Source organism: Mus caroli, unplaced genomic scaffold, assembly GCF_978045245.1.
Source record: "Mus caroli unplaced genomic scaffold, Mus_caroli_1 scaffold_15, whole genome shotgun sequence".
In the NCBI taxonomy this organism is placed as follows: Eukaryota; Metazoa; Chordata; class Mammalia; order Rodentia; family Muridae; genus Mus; species Mus caroli.
The window spans coordinates 11,636,174-11,653,547 of record NW_028227270.1 but is presented as its reverse complement, the minus strand read 5'-3'; the positions used below and the strand labels follow the sequence as shown (position 1 = coordinate 11,653,547).

The 17,374-nt window shown below is 41.4% G+C and overlaps 1 protein-coding gene across 7 annotated transcripts in view; it reads left to right on the top strand.

Annotated features, from left to right (window-relative positions):
- Positions 1–17,374, top strand: part of Pde4d (phosphodiesterase 4D) — a 1,452,168-nt gene that overhangs the window by 1,271,169 nt on the left and 163,625 nt on the right. For all 7 annotated transcript variants that reach the window (XM_021180268.3, XM_021180267.3, XM_029468213.2 and 4 more), the window contains 2 exons: positions 4,764–4,837; positions 7,906–7,955. In XM_021180268.3, the coding sequence (XP_021035927.1) occupies positions 4,764–4,837; positions 7,906–7,955 (124 nt within the window). The remainder of the gene's footprint in view (positions 1–4,763; positions 4,838–7,905; positions 7,956–17,374) is intronic.

Genomic DNA, 17,374 nt, shown 5'->3' with positions numbered 1-17,374 from the left:
AAACTATTTCAACTCTGTGGCATAGATGTGAGATGATAAAATGACTTAAAGTGTTTTGGAATGTGTACAGAATGGTTAAGGACCAAATGTTTTGTGGAGAGAAATGGGACCTTGAATACCTTGGGTAGGTCTACTTATTAGAACAAAGCCTACAGAATCCACCCGTTATTGAACATCTTGGGTAGGTTTACTTATCAGAACAGAGCCTGCAGAATCCATCTATTATTCAAATGTCCAAATCATAACCAGATTTAGGTACTAGCTAACATCTAAACTCTTTTTTTAGTCCTAACTTTTGAACTTTTTGAACTTCTATAAAAGCTCGGAGGCACCCCAGTCCACAGGAAAAATAACGTGCCAGCTTTAATTAGTTTGTACGTTTTACCTTAGAATGATTCTGCTCTGTGCTCAAACCTTTCAGTGTGTTCTCTTAAGCATGAAGGAATCCTCTTTAGCTGTCCTTCATGTCCACTGCTCATCTCTTCCCGTTGAACATAGCAACAATTTGGCCAGAGTCCTTAGGGCTAATGAACAGAAATGAGTTAAAGCTGCTCAGGGGAGCCGGCTTGGCAGTCAGCTGCTTATTTTCCACTGTCCCACTGGTTTTGACTGCTTTTTAAAACCTAAAACTGGTAACAAGTGTTCAAACCCTAGAAACCAACATCTTTGTCCCCTTTGGAGGCAGGAGATAGGTCTGCTCTGAAAACAAGAACAATTGTGTTATCTTTCTTGTTCCAAACTAACTATGACAGTTGGTTTCGGGGGGTGGGGGTAGGGAGGGGTAATACAGTGGCTATTGTTACCACAACAGAGAATTAGTGCTCCGTTAGGAATAGGCCATCACCAATATGGTTTTAAGCTCCTGTATATCCCTTCCTGCTCCACCCCAATAGCAGTAATCTTGTGGCCAAGTTCATTGATTACATGGGGCCACGGGGAAAGCTCGTTGTTCTTTCATTTGCTTTTCATTCCACTTTTATAAAACAAACAAATCAACAAACAAGACACAACTTGCATGTCATCAGAATGAATAACAGCTAGCAACCGTCTACATAGCTCCATTCTTACTAGGCCGTGTCCTTATGAGATCACCCAGAACTTTCCGACACAGGGAAGCAGTCACTTCATGCACTTTAATAGAAGTATAACTTGGAAAGAGGTTTGATTTTCAACAGAGGAAACGTTTATTTATCCTGTAAATAATCCTCCACTAATTGTTTTGTTTTTGTTTTTGTTTTTCCTGAAGCGACTCCTAAGAGTCTTTGACCTCACAAGGACAAACCGCAGCCTCCTCTCCCCGTAGGTCACAGCCTGTGCTGTGCTGCCACCCAGTGGCATCGGCTGTGCGTGGCCTGCAAAAAAAAAAAAAAATCCCCCCCAAACATTTTATTCATTCGCTTTAACTGTTTAATGAAGCCAGCATTTTTTTTTTCTGCCAACATCAGTGAATTCTATTGGCTAAGAAATGTTTGAAGGCACCCCGAAGAACATGAGAATTGTGTGTGTGGATATTCCCATGCTGTGGCCTAGTCCATAAACAGTATTTTCCTGGAGTGTTAGCACTGCTCATTGTCAAGATTTAGAATTTTTTTCATCATTCCTTTGTTTGTTTGTTACCTTAAGCGATTACACACTTACTGGAGGTGGCTGAAGAGAAAGCAATGACTTTAATTGTTAAGCCTAAGCCATCTGGAAGAAAATGTAGGGGGATCCTTTAATAATAAGCTTTAAAGAGGCAAGAGAATTCTGGCTGTAGCTTCTAATGAGTCTGAGTCTATGGCAGAGAGCTGCCCTGGAACACAAGAGAATCTAGGAACTTGACCCTTCACCCAGGGGCTCCGATAAACCCTTTTCCTCTTTTCCTCTTTCTCTCTCAAGGCTTGCTTCCCTCCAGTGTCCTGAGGGACATTTCTATGAAGGATGTCTTTAGTCACCCAGGCTCAGGGTGACTATGTGTGACAGATTCAACTGAGAAATGTCTATTTATGCTTCTGCCAGGATCATATGTAGCTTACAGAGTGGAAGATATTTTTAACGTTTAAGTAGAGAACCATCTTTGTCCTGCCACAAACCAAAACAGTGTTCTAGTGCTCACATCTGTGTGTCTTCAGTGGCATTTACTACAACAGAGTACACAACTGCGTATGCAAAACTATAGGCTAAAAGTCAGCAGGCCAAAGGCCGGCAGCCAGAGCCTGGGGGAGGTTGCTTTTCTCAGTATCATTTTGAAATGTGGCATACTATATATGTAGTAATATCTAAAGCAGAAATAATAATAGTAAAAGAAAGTTAAGAAACAGAATAGTGTCAGTGCTTCAAATACTGTTTAAATGTCCGGCCCCAATCCATCCATCTGTTGGTCTCATTCCATTTGTCTGTCCGCCGAAATAGCAATCATTTGATTTTATCCAGATTATGTAGTACAGTACAATTTACTTAACAACATTTTTGTTGTTGCTTAAATTCTTCAATAGCCAAAAGATAGGAATTATTTAAAATAAGTGTATAAAATGAGCATACTAACCCCCCCCCCAAAATTCAGTTTAATATCTTACCAGTAAAACAAAGTTTAAAAACTGACCTACAGTTGAGGTATGGTTGTAAGTATCTTTACCCAGAAACCCAGGAGTGGGGCAGGCAGATCTCTGAATTGGAGGCCAGTAGAGTCTATATAGTGAATGCTAAGCCAGCCAGGGCCATACAGTGAGCCCCATCTCAAAGCAAAACAACTCTTTCTACAGAAAAAAAATTCATTCATAAATTAATGTCTTCCTGAATGGGTTATTTTTTTCAAATGATTATAAACTATGAATTACCTGAAAAACTTTTCCTACGGAAATGAACTATTAAATTACTACTTCTACCACCCAATGTCCAGATGCTGTTTGGTAATCACAAAAGTGTTGTATTAAAGATCTCAAAATTCTGAGGTTAAAAAAAATCTCCATCTAAAATAGAGAGTAGCCGGCTGAGGCAGTAATTGTATTTAAATACTTTATTGACATGTTTGCTCTTCACATCTTAGAACACAAATTAAGTTGTCGAGATTTCACGACTGGATCGTTAATTTTTTTATTTCTGCATCATTCAGAATTTCATGCCTCATGAAAGACACTATGGCCTGACGTCAGCAGCTAGCTATTTGGATACTCCGTCACAGGCGGTGTGACCTTTCGGAGTTGTGTGTGATAATGAGCCAGGTTTTCCAGTGACTGGCTGGCTTACTCGGAGGTTCTATGAACTCCTTCAGGGGGACCGCTGAAGGTCACCATGGCTGCAGAGCATAAACAGCTCCCTTTTGACTTGCACAAGTTCCCGTCAGCTTCCAGAAAACAAACGCCCGAGACACAGAGTGACTTTCGTCTGGACCACTGTCCGATGAAGAAACTCAGGGCACAGTTCTCAAACCCCTAGGTCAATTAGAAAACGGAGGGTTCTGTATATTGCCACTGATAAGCATTAAGCAAACTTCCCATGGGCCAGATAATTCAATGGAAGTTTCCATAATAAACACATGGTCACCACATACTTTTTGCTTAAGCAATGTCATTGGCATTAACCTGTAGTAGCTTCTTTCTGTTAACTGTCCAAGCAGCCCTAATGGGCTCTTTTACACAGAAGGTGTCATACCAAGTGTGTGCATCTAACTCATGACTTATACCAAGACATGTGAAGTCTTTGTTTTTGTTTTTGTTTTGGGTTTTGTTTTTGTTTTTCAAGACTAGGTTTCTCTGTATAGCCCTGGCTGTCCTGGAACTCACTTTGTAGACCAGGCCGGCCTCAAACTCAGAAATCCGCCTGCCTCTGCCTCCCAAGTGACAGGTGAAGTCTTAACTCACGACATATGAACCCTTAACAGGCACTGAGGTCTTATTGATGTATCTATTCTTACTGTAGAGTCCACCCCTGAAGAAAGTAACCTGTTCTAGGAACACTAAGGTCTAGGGTCAGCAGGCTCCTGTAACTTCTTTCCATGGCTTGCTCCCATCCCTTAGGCATCTTTTATTTCTGATTTGAATTAGAATAAAGAAGGAGCCACCAGAGTTGGGAGCATCTACTCCCTGGCACATGCACATACATGCAGATCTAGTGCTTCCATATGTTCATTTCTTCAAAGCCATTTTAGTGAACACTTTCTTCATGCTGGACAGCATACAGAATACACAACACTCGTGTTCTCTATGATCAGCGCCCTTCTGGGGACTTCTTATATTCCACTTGTGCACAATCTCTCCAGAGGCAAAGACTATCTGTGGACTAACTAGCTAGCATAGCCCTATGCAAAGATGAAAAAAATAACTGAAGATTTACTTAGCCTTATGACCTGAGATCATAGGAATCTTGATGAAGTTTTCAAAGGGAATTAGAGACTAGTTTTATTTATTTTTAATCACTAATCTGATTCATAGTATTTTGTATTATAGTATTTCATAATTGCATGAAATGAGACAACGTTTTTGCATGCGCATTGCTGGGAACATTTTATTGAGGACTAAAGGACTGGGGAGTAATGCTGCTACTGTTACCAGAAACAAAGTCAGTGAAAGGGGTTTCTACAAAATGCTAGGAGTTTAACCTCCCTGATTTCATAACCAGGATTAAAAATTTTGCTAAGTTCTGGAAGATTCCATAATGGTATATGAAACTGAGTTGCAAGCACCATGATGGTTTTTCTTTAAAAGACATGTTTAGTTGCACCCAACCAGCCTCAGATCAAGAATGCTAAGCAATCTCTTTTTTTTTTTTTTTTTTTTTTGTCACAGGTCTTGGCCAGCCTGCGAACCGTACGGAACAACTTTGCTGCATTGACTAATTTGCAAGACCGAGCACCCAGCAAGTAAGCTCCCCTCCCTCCTGCTCTCTTTTGGCTGAACCTTTAGTATCTTCTCAACTTGACCTGCACTCAGGACAGCACATTAGACACCTCTGAATCACCTCCCTGTCCGGCTGTGTGCCCTGCATCATACTTTGTCTACTTCATTTTCTGTAATGACTTTGTAGTGACACTTGAGGCTTGAAATATCGAAGTAGAAAAGGCAAATGCAGTGATGCCCCCTCTGTAGAAACCACCTGGAAGGTCTTCTGTCGGTCTCGCTCGCAGGATCATCTCAGGTTCTACTTGCCTTGGGAACTGCCCATGGCTTGTACTTTGTTTGCATCTGTATTCCCAGTTCCCATCCTAACACCGAGTTGCAACCCTGAAGATGCTGCGACTAGTCAAGGGGTTGAAAAGCATTTGCACCCCAAGGGTGTGCTTTGAGGAATCCATTCCTTGCCAGTGGCCATTTCGGTAGAGCCTGGCCAGCTGGACCATGCCATCCTGACCTCAGCAGCTTCTTTGGCTTTTGGAAGAAACACATTTCCTTTAAGTTTCCTTCAGATACTGCTACCTAGGTAGTGGCATTTAAATTGGTGACAGTTGATCTGATCGGTGTGTCGGCATCACAATGATGATTGTGTCTCTGAAGAGATATCCATTCTATCCCAAGCTACTTCATAACTGTAACTTTGCTACTGTTATCAATTGTAAAAAAAAAAATCTTTGAAGAGAAGGTTGCCTCGACCCACGGGTTGAGAACTGCTGCTCTAGAAGGCTCAGCATTTGCCAGATGTGCACTAGTAACACCTCGAGAACATTTACAAGTTTACCATCTCACGTTGAGGAGGGTATATGCCTTTTTATTTTCTTTAGGAAAGGATTTGATGGAGAACATGTCCTAAGATTGACCCCAGTTGGATAACCTGAGCTAATACCCACTGTTAGTTTCTACCACCTCACTTTCTTGCCATCAAGATATACATACATGCATACATACATACATACATATGTACATATATACACACAAACTTTTTTTCATATATATATATGAAATATTTACATATATTCATTCCTAGAAGTGAGGCTTGATTCATTCTTTACTAATGATATACCAACATCCTCGTGGATCTAATGGTCAATAATATGTATTATTGTTACTCTTTGGGTTACTACATGTAAGCCATAGAACTGATTCTAGGAAAAATTAAATAGGAACAAGACAGTGATTTTGTTCTCTACAACTATGCAAAAATATAACGTCTTCATTTGCTAATACCATGTGAAGGGACTACTTTCTAAATTTTTACAGAACAAGGACTAAAAATTCTTATCAAATGTAAGTTATTTGAATAAACTCTAGACTACAGCAACGCCACCCTAAAAATGCTCTGTCACATGTGCATAATAAACCTTCACCAAAAACATAAGCATGCTACCTAGACTAGAACAGTCGTCTAAAACAACTCGTGTTTAATGAAGTGTTTAGTAAGTTCTCATTTCCACTTTCTGTTTTACACTAAAAGTATAAAATAATTCAGACATAAATCTTGGTACATCTTCAGACATACACAAAATTTAAATGCAAAACACGCAACAATAAACTTAAGCATTGTGGTGCAGCCGGGAGGTTGTGTGGAACCTGTCAAAGCAGACATAATGTTAAGATGGCTTTCCCCAGGTATCCTGCAGCTCAGGTAGGAGACATTCTTCCAGCAAGAGAAATGTAAAGGGCTAGTCACAATCTGCACCTATGTGTGACTGTCCAGATCTCTCTGTCTCGCTGTCTCTCTGTCTCTCTCTCCCTCTCTCTCTGTCACACACACACACACACACACACACATACATACGCCTAGTAGTTAAGACAGCAGAGCATAGAGTGTAATGTTAGTGTCACACTGTACTAGTTAAAACCTCGGCTTCAATACCCTAAAATGTTCAACTTCTCAAAACTTATTACACACACACATACACACACACAATCAGTTCACTTGCCTTGAAGTTTGTCATAAGGATTTAGTGAGATTTAAAGTATACAGCACAGGACCTGGCCCACAGCAAGTCCTTAGTAAGGGCTACCCACTAGAAAAAGAATGTGTGTGCATGCACATGCACACACACCAAAAAGACCTTAGGGGTTTTGCAGACATCTTGCAACATATGTGTTTCTTGAAGGATTTTTAAAGATCTCTGGTCTTTGAAGGCCACGAGGTATTGGCGATAACCTTAAAAAGTTCTACTTCCAACTTGTTTAATAGATGTCTTAAATGATTTTTCTTTTTAACTCAATTTAGTTAGCACTGACCCAGTGAATACTATACCAATTGTGTTGGCTTTAATAGGGGATGCAGCCTAGTGGTACAGCAGGCATATTCCTAAGGATGTTTACAGTCATCTCGTGGGAGCTGTCAAACAACTAAAAAGCAGTGAAGAATACCAAAGGGCACCTCTTCAAGTGCAATGGCTTTATAGGACACTACAGTTTCTAAGACATCAGTTTAGACATGCTATTAGTAGACTCCTCTGACAAATAGGCCAGAGATGCTTCACAAGGAACAAAGCGGAAAGGAAAATCATTTACATTCTGTGTCTATTTACGCCGTAGTTTAGAAGGAACCAGTCACTCCTGGAAATGTTCAAGAAATCAGGAGACTCTGCGCCAGAAGTCAGTCTCTAATACTGCACCAGGGAAACGTATTATACATTGAGTAAATGTTAACTCTCAGAAAGTCTATTTTGTTCTGCATACCTTAACTGAGTTGAACAGAGCCAGACAATAAGAATATCCTCTCCCGGCACATGCCTGTGAAGTTTGTCTGTTTAATCCAGTGTCCTTCCCTTTCCCTGGATCCAACCATGAGATTTAAGTTGTCTTGTTTTCTTTTCTTTCTCCCCCATTTCCATCTGGAGTCTGAGCTACCGTGAAGGGGCATCTAAGAACCTTACTGGCTAGTCTGAGTGACGTCATTGAGTGCATGTCACAGCTTTAAAATAATTCTTTCAATGAGAATGGCAGACTGAAAACAATTTAGGATACTGAAGTCAAAAAGCACCGGCATTTACCGCTTTGTGTTTTCTTTCTTTGCTAGAAGATCACCCATATGCAACCAACCATCCATCAACAAAGCCGCCATCACAGGTAAGAGACCTGTGGGAGCGTCTTCGTCTCCTGGCTGATTATGAAGCCTTAGCGCTGTGCCCTGTTCTTAACACCCAGGTTATGCTATGGTTCTAAAACTTTAAAGAAATGAAGTTCTCCCTGTCTGTTTCTTCCTTGTCACTGGTCTCATACATTGGCTCTCAACCCTCCTAACGATGCGACCCTTTAATACAGGCCCTCATGTGGTAGTACCACACACCCCCCCCCACAACATTATTTTCATTGCTGCTTCCTAACTGTAATTTTTGCTACGGTTATGAATTGTGTTATAACTATTTGTGTTTTCTGATGATCTAAGGTGACCCTCTGAAAGGGCCATTCAACCTTCAAAGGGGTTACCATCCACAGGTTGAGAGATGCTGTCTCTTGTGATTTGTGCTTCTGCTATTCCTTGGGAAAGATTTTCTGGTGTACCATGTTTTTACAGAGGTGACTTTGTGCTTGGGTTTGGTTTAACATCATTGTAGACACTTGCATCAGCGAGGTTCATGGCTCATACAGTATTACCTTTGTTGTTGTGTTAGCCTTCTCCACATTGTCTGAATGCAACATAGCTTGGTTAAAGGGGAATGGCAAAACCAAACATACTGGCATGCACTTACAGCCCTCATACTTGGAGGACTAAGGGAGAAGGATGGCAAGTTCAAGACCAGCCTGGGCTACTACAAAGGAAGTCTGAGGTTATCCCAAGCATTGTAATGAGAACTGCCTCAAAAACAAACAAACAAACAAAACCATGAAAAAGAAGAATTGGGGCTAGCAGTAAGGTTCAACAGGTAAAGATGATGGTTTTCTAAGCCTAAATCTGAGTTCAACCCCCCCCCCCAGTACCCATTTGGTGGAAATAGAACCAATTCTCATAAGTTGACTTCTGACTTCCAATATATAAATGAATATATATTCATTTAGAACTAGACCCAGGGCTCAGGAAATGAAGTTCATAAAGTGTTGCACACACGCAGGAGGACTCCAGTATTTGCATAAAACTCTGGGTGTGGCACGGAACACCTATGATCTCAGTGCCTGAGCAGTGCCTAAAATAGGGTGATATTAGGGCTTACTGGTCTGCCAGCCTAGCTCAGTCAGGAAGCCCAGGGTCCCAGTGAGGGAGACCCTATCTAAAACTATCAGATGGAGAATGGTTAACAGAGATACCAGACATTGATGTCTGGTGTCCACATGCATATATATCTACACACTCACATGCATGCTTATACTAACACACACGCATACATACACACACACACACACACACGCAGGAAAAGTTCCCACAGATTTTGGGGTGAAAATACAGTGGAAGTAAAGAACATAAAAAGAAAACGATCCCTATCCTATTAGTCCGCGTTCGATAGGAGAGTTGACCTCAACTGAACCAAAGCCAGAGGATGATCTCATTTTGCTGAACTTGCGACCAAATTGAGCTCATTTAATTGTTTCTTGAAACCTCAATTGATTCATTAAAATAATTGCCTGGAAAGAAAGCCTATGATTTCTAAAATTACTACCAGAAGAAAATTAGCACATTCTCCAAGTTAGACCAATTTTTTGGTTCAAGTATCTTCTTTAAATCCCTATCCATAATCTGAGGGGGGGGGAGGAGGAAGAGGAGAAAGAAGAAGGAGGAGGAAGGATGAGAAAGAAGAGGAGGAGGAGGAAGAGGAAGAGAAGAAAGAAGGAGGAGGAAGGATGAAAAGGAATGGGGGGGAGGAGGAAGAAGAGAAGGAGGAGGAGGAAGGATGAAAAGGAAGAGGGGGAGGAGGAGGAGGAAGAATCGGAGAAAGAGGAGGAGGAGGAAGAGGAGGCCCTTACATGATTTTCAGTGAATATACTTTATGGAAAATTGAGCGTGTATTGACCAATGTGCTGGCTGGCTCTATCTATGGTCACCAGATTTCAGATGATTCTGAAATAACTAATGTTGTTTTCTTTCTTGAGAATTCCATCAAGTGTGGGGGCGGGGTGTCACATTTTAATAACTATTAAGCTATTGGCTATTGGTTCTCTCTGTCTCATCTGCTTATGATGATGTCACAGGGTCCAGGTTTATTACGTGTCCAGTTCACCACTTTGGGTCTTGATCTTCATCAAAAGAAGAATAGTAGAAATTCCTCCCTACTAAAATGAATTCTCCAAGGAACAAATTGTTTGGTGGGGTTTTTTTGTTTTGTTTTGTTTTTTGTTTGTTTTGTTTGTTTGTTTTCTGTTCTTGTTGTTTTGATTTGTTTAGAAACTCAGATTCAGTATAACTGGGCCAAATAAAGATGGACATGTGGAATGGGCTTCTCTTTTCCTGGGGATGCTGAGGGCATATTTTGTGAGCATATGCATGGCGTTCTTAGAGAGCACAACTCCATGGAGCCCGAGACCCTTGCTCAGACACACAGTGCAGCCCTCTGGAGAGGAGCTTCCCTCCCCCTCCTCCATGCACAAGAGGCAAATCATAGTTGGGGGAGGGGGTGGCAAGTCGAAGGCAATATCCTTTTCTTCTCTGATGTTTTTGCCTTGAGGGTACTTGTATCTGCCTTGTAAGTGGAGCAACCATCTTCCCCCCAAAAGCAATGTAGGATACTGGTGGAATGATTCATGACCAACAAGCAATCTTGGTATCTTGGTTTCTCCTCCGTGGTCAGTGTACCTCCCCTCCCCCACAGCACTTTGCCGGTGCCCGAACCAAACTCAAGGGAGAGTGTATTCACTCAAGGTCACAGAACTGAAGCCGTCCCCGGGTTGTCTCTGCAATTTTTACATAACACTGAGAGGAAATCATTATCTGCTAGAATTAGGTAATTATGGTGAAGAAGGCCTCATTTGTACCTCTTACTAGTTTGTGACCTGGGGCTTATCTAGAATGGCAAACTAATTAGCTGTCATTAACTGCTTAGAGCAGCTGAGCTGTTGCAGACCACTGTAGACAACACACACACACACACACACACACACACACACACACACACTGACGAAGTCTCATTTACTTCCCAAGCTCTGCAAACCGAGGTGAGAACATGGGCAGGGAAAAGTCCTCTTTTCTCAGCAATCTAGAAAAACAAGTGCGCTAGAAAAACCTAAAAGCTCCCAACAAGAACAGTGATGATCCTGGTGTTGAGACTTGATACTTGACGGTCTGAGATTTGAGATACCCAGAAAAGATGACACATCCCTTGGGGCTCATCTATCCTTCTGCTCATGTCCTGGGAGGGTTCAAAAGGAGTTTTTGTCTATTTGTTTGTTTTGTTTTGTTGCAAAGCCAGTGGGGACACTTTCAGATAAAACCTGCAAGTGTGAACCCCAATTCTTTCCAGCTTTAATTTCTAACTAGAGAACGGAGATATGAGTACCTGCCATTCGGAACCATTGCAAGAATGCAAGCAGATAAGTTACAGAAAGGGTAAAGTCGGGTCAGCAGGTCGTAAGTGGCTCCCCAAGTATTCCGTTGGGCGAGTTCTGTCCCCTCGCTTCCCGTTTGTTCCTAACCCCTGTTTTGGCACGGGATAGTGGAGGTTACAGAGGATTGCGGTGGTCTTCTGTCATTTCTCACTCCGTACATCTCGGGATGCTTTTGTTCCGTGCGGTAACACCCACACATTTTCAATGCTTCCTCTATCACGTATTGTAGTCTAGCCAACCTAGGTCCTGAGCCAGTTACTTGTACCAGAAGCAAAGAGGATGTCGGGCCAGTAGAGGGCAGCAGAGAGGCAAAAATGCCCCAGCTCTGAGAGTGTGGGGACCAAGTCATGATGACGGGACAGAAAGTACTTTTGAGCGTTCCTTTCATTTTAAACCAAGGTTAAGGAAGTTAACTGCAGCCACCTCTCAGAACCTTGTCGTCCTCAATATCACCTGCACTAGGTTTCTTAAGTTTACTATTGTCATCCTCTTTATGTAATCATATTCAATTGAAAATTTCCATGCAGGAATAAACCTCAAAGAAAATCTATTTGGATGTCTTTATTGGAAACGTGAGAAAAACCAAGGCTGCTGAGAGAAAACACTACTTTGTGGCTGAGCTGGGAATAACTCCTCATCCTTGCTCTGAACCCAAGTCTTAAACCCTGACCCCCAACCATAAACAAGCAAACACTAGATAGAATAAGTAAGTTTAAAGAAATGTATGCTTACAAGACACCGCAGGGAATATGAAAGAATGTTAATTTCTGAGTGACAGGTAGCTTTAGACTATTATGGACTTAAAAATCACAAAAATGTCTTGGCCCAATTTCTCACTGGAAATGTCTTCATATTTAGAGCTATTTGAATAACATCTAGTAGTGATTCTAGAGGTAGGGGGATAGCCAGCCTAAGACAATGGCTTTTGCTTTTGTCTCTAAGGTCTTATATCAAAACAACACACTCCCTCTGTCCCTGAAGAGGGGACAGGAAAAGTGACAGGCAGAAAGCCATGTACACAGAGTTCTGGTCCAGAAAAAACACTGGCCATTCCACTTAGAACAATTTTAACCTGGATGCTCTTGATCCCATCAAAAAGAGAATGTTTACTCTGAATAGAATTCTGTCAGTCAGGAAGCCTAGGATTAAAAAACGAAGTATCCAAATGCTAGTTAGTCAAAACACAGCGAGAAGAAACTTGATCTTCAGCTGTCATTGTTCTGAAGGATAAAGCAAAACTCAAGGTCCACTTGATAAGTTGTTAGCACAACCAACCAAGGTATTTAAGAGAACAATGGTTTCTCTTAGGACGTGGGCCATTTGCCTAAGCACTTTCAGCTTATTAAAGAAAAGGAGCCAAGTTGTAGGGTTTTTTTTTTGTTTGTTTGCTTTTTGTTTTTTTGATGATAGTAATGATAGTAGTAATTATTTAGATCCTTTTTAGTCTCTGTGTCCCATGCGTATATGTGATAAAAAGAGTAGGATATATTATTTATTAAAATATACTATATTATATATTCACGTGTATCTAAAATAATATATATGGGGTGGGGCTTCCATCAAGAAATGAGATCCGTGTGTAAGAGCGTCTTGGGCACTGAGGAGACAATGAACTGTAAAGTGTATAAGGACCACAGCAGAGCGAGCCATCCTCAGAGAAACCCCGCCCCTCATCACTGGCTTTCCGGTATCACCTTTTAAATTGTCGTGGAGTAAGAGAAAATCTAGTGCCAAGGGACCTGTCACTCCAGAGGAGTGGGCTCAGTGGGCTCTTTCTGGGTGTGCCTGAAATGTTGCTGATGCTTCATGCTTAATAACTTTAATGAAAATTTAATAAAGATTACACATGCTCACGATTATAGACAGGCTGTTGGAGGCCTTTGCTTATACATTTGGTATATATATATATATATATATATATATATATATATATAAAATGAATGCCTAGGTATTCTGATTTTTTTTTTAAAGCTAAAACAGTTAACGTATGCACCCTGCCTCCCTAATAAAAAGACTCCTAGTGAAAACGAGATTTGTCTGACCACATGTATGCATGGCTCTTTTATTAGCTGAAATATTCAATAGACTAGTAAGAAGCCATTTTCTTCCTTGCTTGCTTTATAGCTTGCATTGCTGTCTCAGGCTTTTGTTTAGACAATTGAATTATAAACACACACACACACATACACACACACACACACACACACTATCTGACTTTTTCACCAGGAATTGGTAGAAGCTGTACTTGTACGTGGAATTACAACAGCAGAGACAAAGGACATGCCATAATCAACTCAACTGTGATTCGTCTGAGTCTGGTTTGGCTACTTTGTTAGTTGAAAGTCAAAGGTCAAGTACAGCCCTGTTGGGTTCTGAGCTTAAGTTAGTGGTGAGCACAACGCTTCATCTCCAGAATGTATTCATTCTATGTTGGGATTGTTCATCTGGTGAATGGTCGTTTTCATTTTCTAGCCCTTGTGAATTGTGGGAAACACAGTAAAGCGTAACAGCTAGTTTCAAAGAACTCACAAAGCAGGAGGGAAAGCACAGTGAGTGAGACTGAGATGCAGGCAGTTCTACCTGGGGAACTCTGGGCGTGGGGTGAGGGCTCTGGTTTGGGGGAGGGGCAGCAATCAACATATGTGAACCCTTGGGCTTGCTATTAGCACTTCTAATGCATATGGTGACTGGGCCTGGCTTTCACTGCTGCACTCAGAAAGAGGCAGGCAGATCTCCATGAAGACAACTTTGTCTACACTGGGGGAGTACCAGCCCAGTGAGACTTGGTCTAAAAAGAAAAAAAGAAAAAGAAATGACAACAGCAAAACAGGAAAGAATATGGTGTTCTCTGTTAGGGGAACATTACCTGAAACCAGAAATCAACAAGAGTGAGATATGGAAGCATGACGGGTAATAGGAGACAGAAAAGGACAGTTCAAAGTGTGTTAGCAACTCAGCATGTGGCTGCAAAGGTAGATCGGATCTGCGCGACCTTATTGGAGCTCTGTATAAACAGCATTGGTCTCATTGTAAGAGACACAGAAAATCCTCAGTAAGTTCTTTGGTTAGTCTTGTGTTGCTGGGATTGAAACCAGAGCCTTCTGCAAGCTTGCCACTCGCTTTACCACTGGGCTGAAACCCCACCCCCAATGCCATCCGTTTTTTTGTTGTTGTTGTTGGTGGTGGTGGTTTTTTCCTTAGATGTTTGTGTGGTTCTGAAGGTCAAACTCGGGGCTATCAGTCGGTTTTCAATATGGGAACATACATGATAATGTTCTTGAGAATGACCGCTGGAAACAGTGTGGGCCACGGACATGAGGATGTCCCTTAACCTGTGGTGATGGGTGGGGAACAGAGATGCTGCAATAGATCATAGCGGTGTTCAGAGGAAGCCGTTTAAAAGAATGAAGTCACATAGAAAGAAACATTGTAAGTATGTAGACGTTTTAAAGCATCCCAAACATTAAATAACATTGAAATTCTCATTAGGAAAGGTTTTCTTTTTGTTTGTTTGTTTGTATTTATTTTTTAACAATTTATGTGAAAAAGATAAAAGTATAGAAACACTTTTTTGTTGTTGCTTTTTTGTTTTTGTTTTGTTTTGGTTTGTTTTGGTTTGGTTTTCCGAGACAGGGTTTGTCTGTGTAGCCCTGGCTGTTCTGGAACAAACTCTGTAGACCAGGCTGGCCTCGAACTCAGAAATCCGCCTGCCTCTGCCTTCCAAGTGCTGGGATTAAAGTGGTGTGCCACCACTGCCCGGTAGAAAAACTCTTTGATTCTAAACAGCATTTTATACACATGTATGTAGTTGAAGGTATTGTTGGATATTAATAAGGGACTGCTAGGCATAGATAGAACTCCACAACACACAATCTAATGACAAAGTTCATTGTTTCTCGGGCCTCAGATAGCAGTCTCTCCTTACCTAGCAATGATCCTTCAGCGATGCTGCCCATTTTGTTCAATATCAGAATTCTATGAGCAGGCACTATCTGTATTTTCCTATCCTATTTCCTGTGGATGGAAGCCCTCTGCTGGTTATTGATCCCATAGCAAGACCATGCTCTTTTTTTCAACTGAGTGGGGAAAGCTACATACTATGGTAACATATAGGTTTTCAATGCCTACTTCTCATTGTATCATGGTGGTACAAAAACAGTCAAAATTCCCCTATGGGCCTAAGTCAAGGAATTTACCACAATTATTGTTGGGCATTTCTGAACCAAATCCTTGAGATTGGGTTCAGAGTCTTATGACCAACAAAAAGTCACAGATAGAACACTTGATGTTCCAAACACAGGAGGATATTAAATAAAGTAGGTGAGACTACTGCCCAGGTACAGTATTATCATTGTAACTGATAAATAGTTGCCAATTCTTGTCTTTTTGGAAAATGCATAGAATGGCACCCTTCCCCCTCCCCCCCCCCCACATCACAGTGGAATCTATACACTAGATAATATGTATGCAGTGCTAGGGGGTCAGAGATACAAGTTGACATTATTATCTGACAACTTCGTCATCATGTTCGTCATCCTCAGGGTCGTCATTTCTGATATCTCTCAAAATATATACAAGGTTTTAATTAGCCCAGCTTGCTCCAGTTTGCAGAGAGAATGGAGCGCCATCCTGTGCATGTTTGTGTCTGAGGCAGGACTGAGTTTGGGAAATATTATGTTTAGTAACTGTATTCCTTTTTGTCTCCACAAACACTGTACAAAGTCTTCTTTTCAAAAACCCAAAGGAAAAGAATAACAAAAGCTGCATTCCCCCGGCCACTCCTTCCACTCTCTAAGTGTTCCCCACCCATTGGAAAGTTGAGAACTTTTCTAAGCATACTGGGAAATGCAAAGATCATGTGAGGCAAAAGACTTAAAGTTCCTCTGGAGCTAATTTCCCAAGTCAGACTGTTTAAAAGTTACCCTGAGTCACTTAGCTTTCAACAGAGGGACAGTTTCTTCACGGCGCCCTGTCCTTCTAGCTCAAGAATTGCTTTAATATCAATAAGAATACATAATCAATACTGACATTGAGAAATGTTAACATTTGCCAATTAAACACTGTAGTTATGTGACTTAATCCCCACCTCAAGGAGGCAGAGGCAGGTAGGTCTCTGTGAGTTCAACGTTAACCTGGTCTACATCGTGACTTCCAGGCCAGTCAGAGCTACAGAGTAAGGTCTCAGCGGAAACAAAAGCAAAACAACAGTGTAGTAGTGCAAAGAGGTCTACACTGTTAAGAGAGTGGGCTGAGGAAGTAAAAGATGCAGGAGCATTTCTGAGAAGCCCAAGAGTGGTGGGGCTTTGGGCTGTCTTGCTTCCAGCTTTCAGAACCACTCATTTTTAAGCCTTTGAAAGAACACCATCCCCACTCATCAGGTTGAGGCCAGGAAATCTACATCTTTTTTTTTCTCCTCAATAGTTTGTATGAAGACCTTCATTGTTCTCTTGGCTACCATATTTCCAGACATCTCTCCCAACTCTCCATTCCTCAAGTACCCTACACCAGACATTTCTGATACCCAAGCATCCAGTGCTCTTTTAGTCTGTCTTTATTTCTGTAGTTTGGGTTAGAACATGGGCAGCTCAAGGGAAGGGTTTCCAGTCCACCGCATTGTCGTGGGTGAGAAAGCATGGCTGTTTAAGGCATCTACCTTCTCATGAGCCCATCTCTGTTATTTGCATATTTCACCCTGACTTATCATGTGGAAACTGTCATTTCTGTGTCATCCTGGGCTTGTGGCTTTATTCATTTAGTCCCTGGTCTGGGCAGGTCTGCTTAAGCTCTGAGTATTCATGAAGCATAAAGTACCTCTCCTGGGCCTTAGAAACACTACCCTAGAGCTTTGGGGGACATAAAAAGCCAAAATGGGTCCTTTCTACGGAGTGACAGGAAGCATTAAGTCAAGTTTTAAAAAAGAAAAGAACGTTTATACATGAATGAATACATGAGCAAATGAAATCAGGAAGGGAGGACAGCTTGGAACAGGATTTTTGGAACAAGGCTTTTCCTTG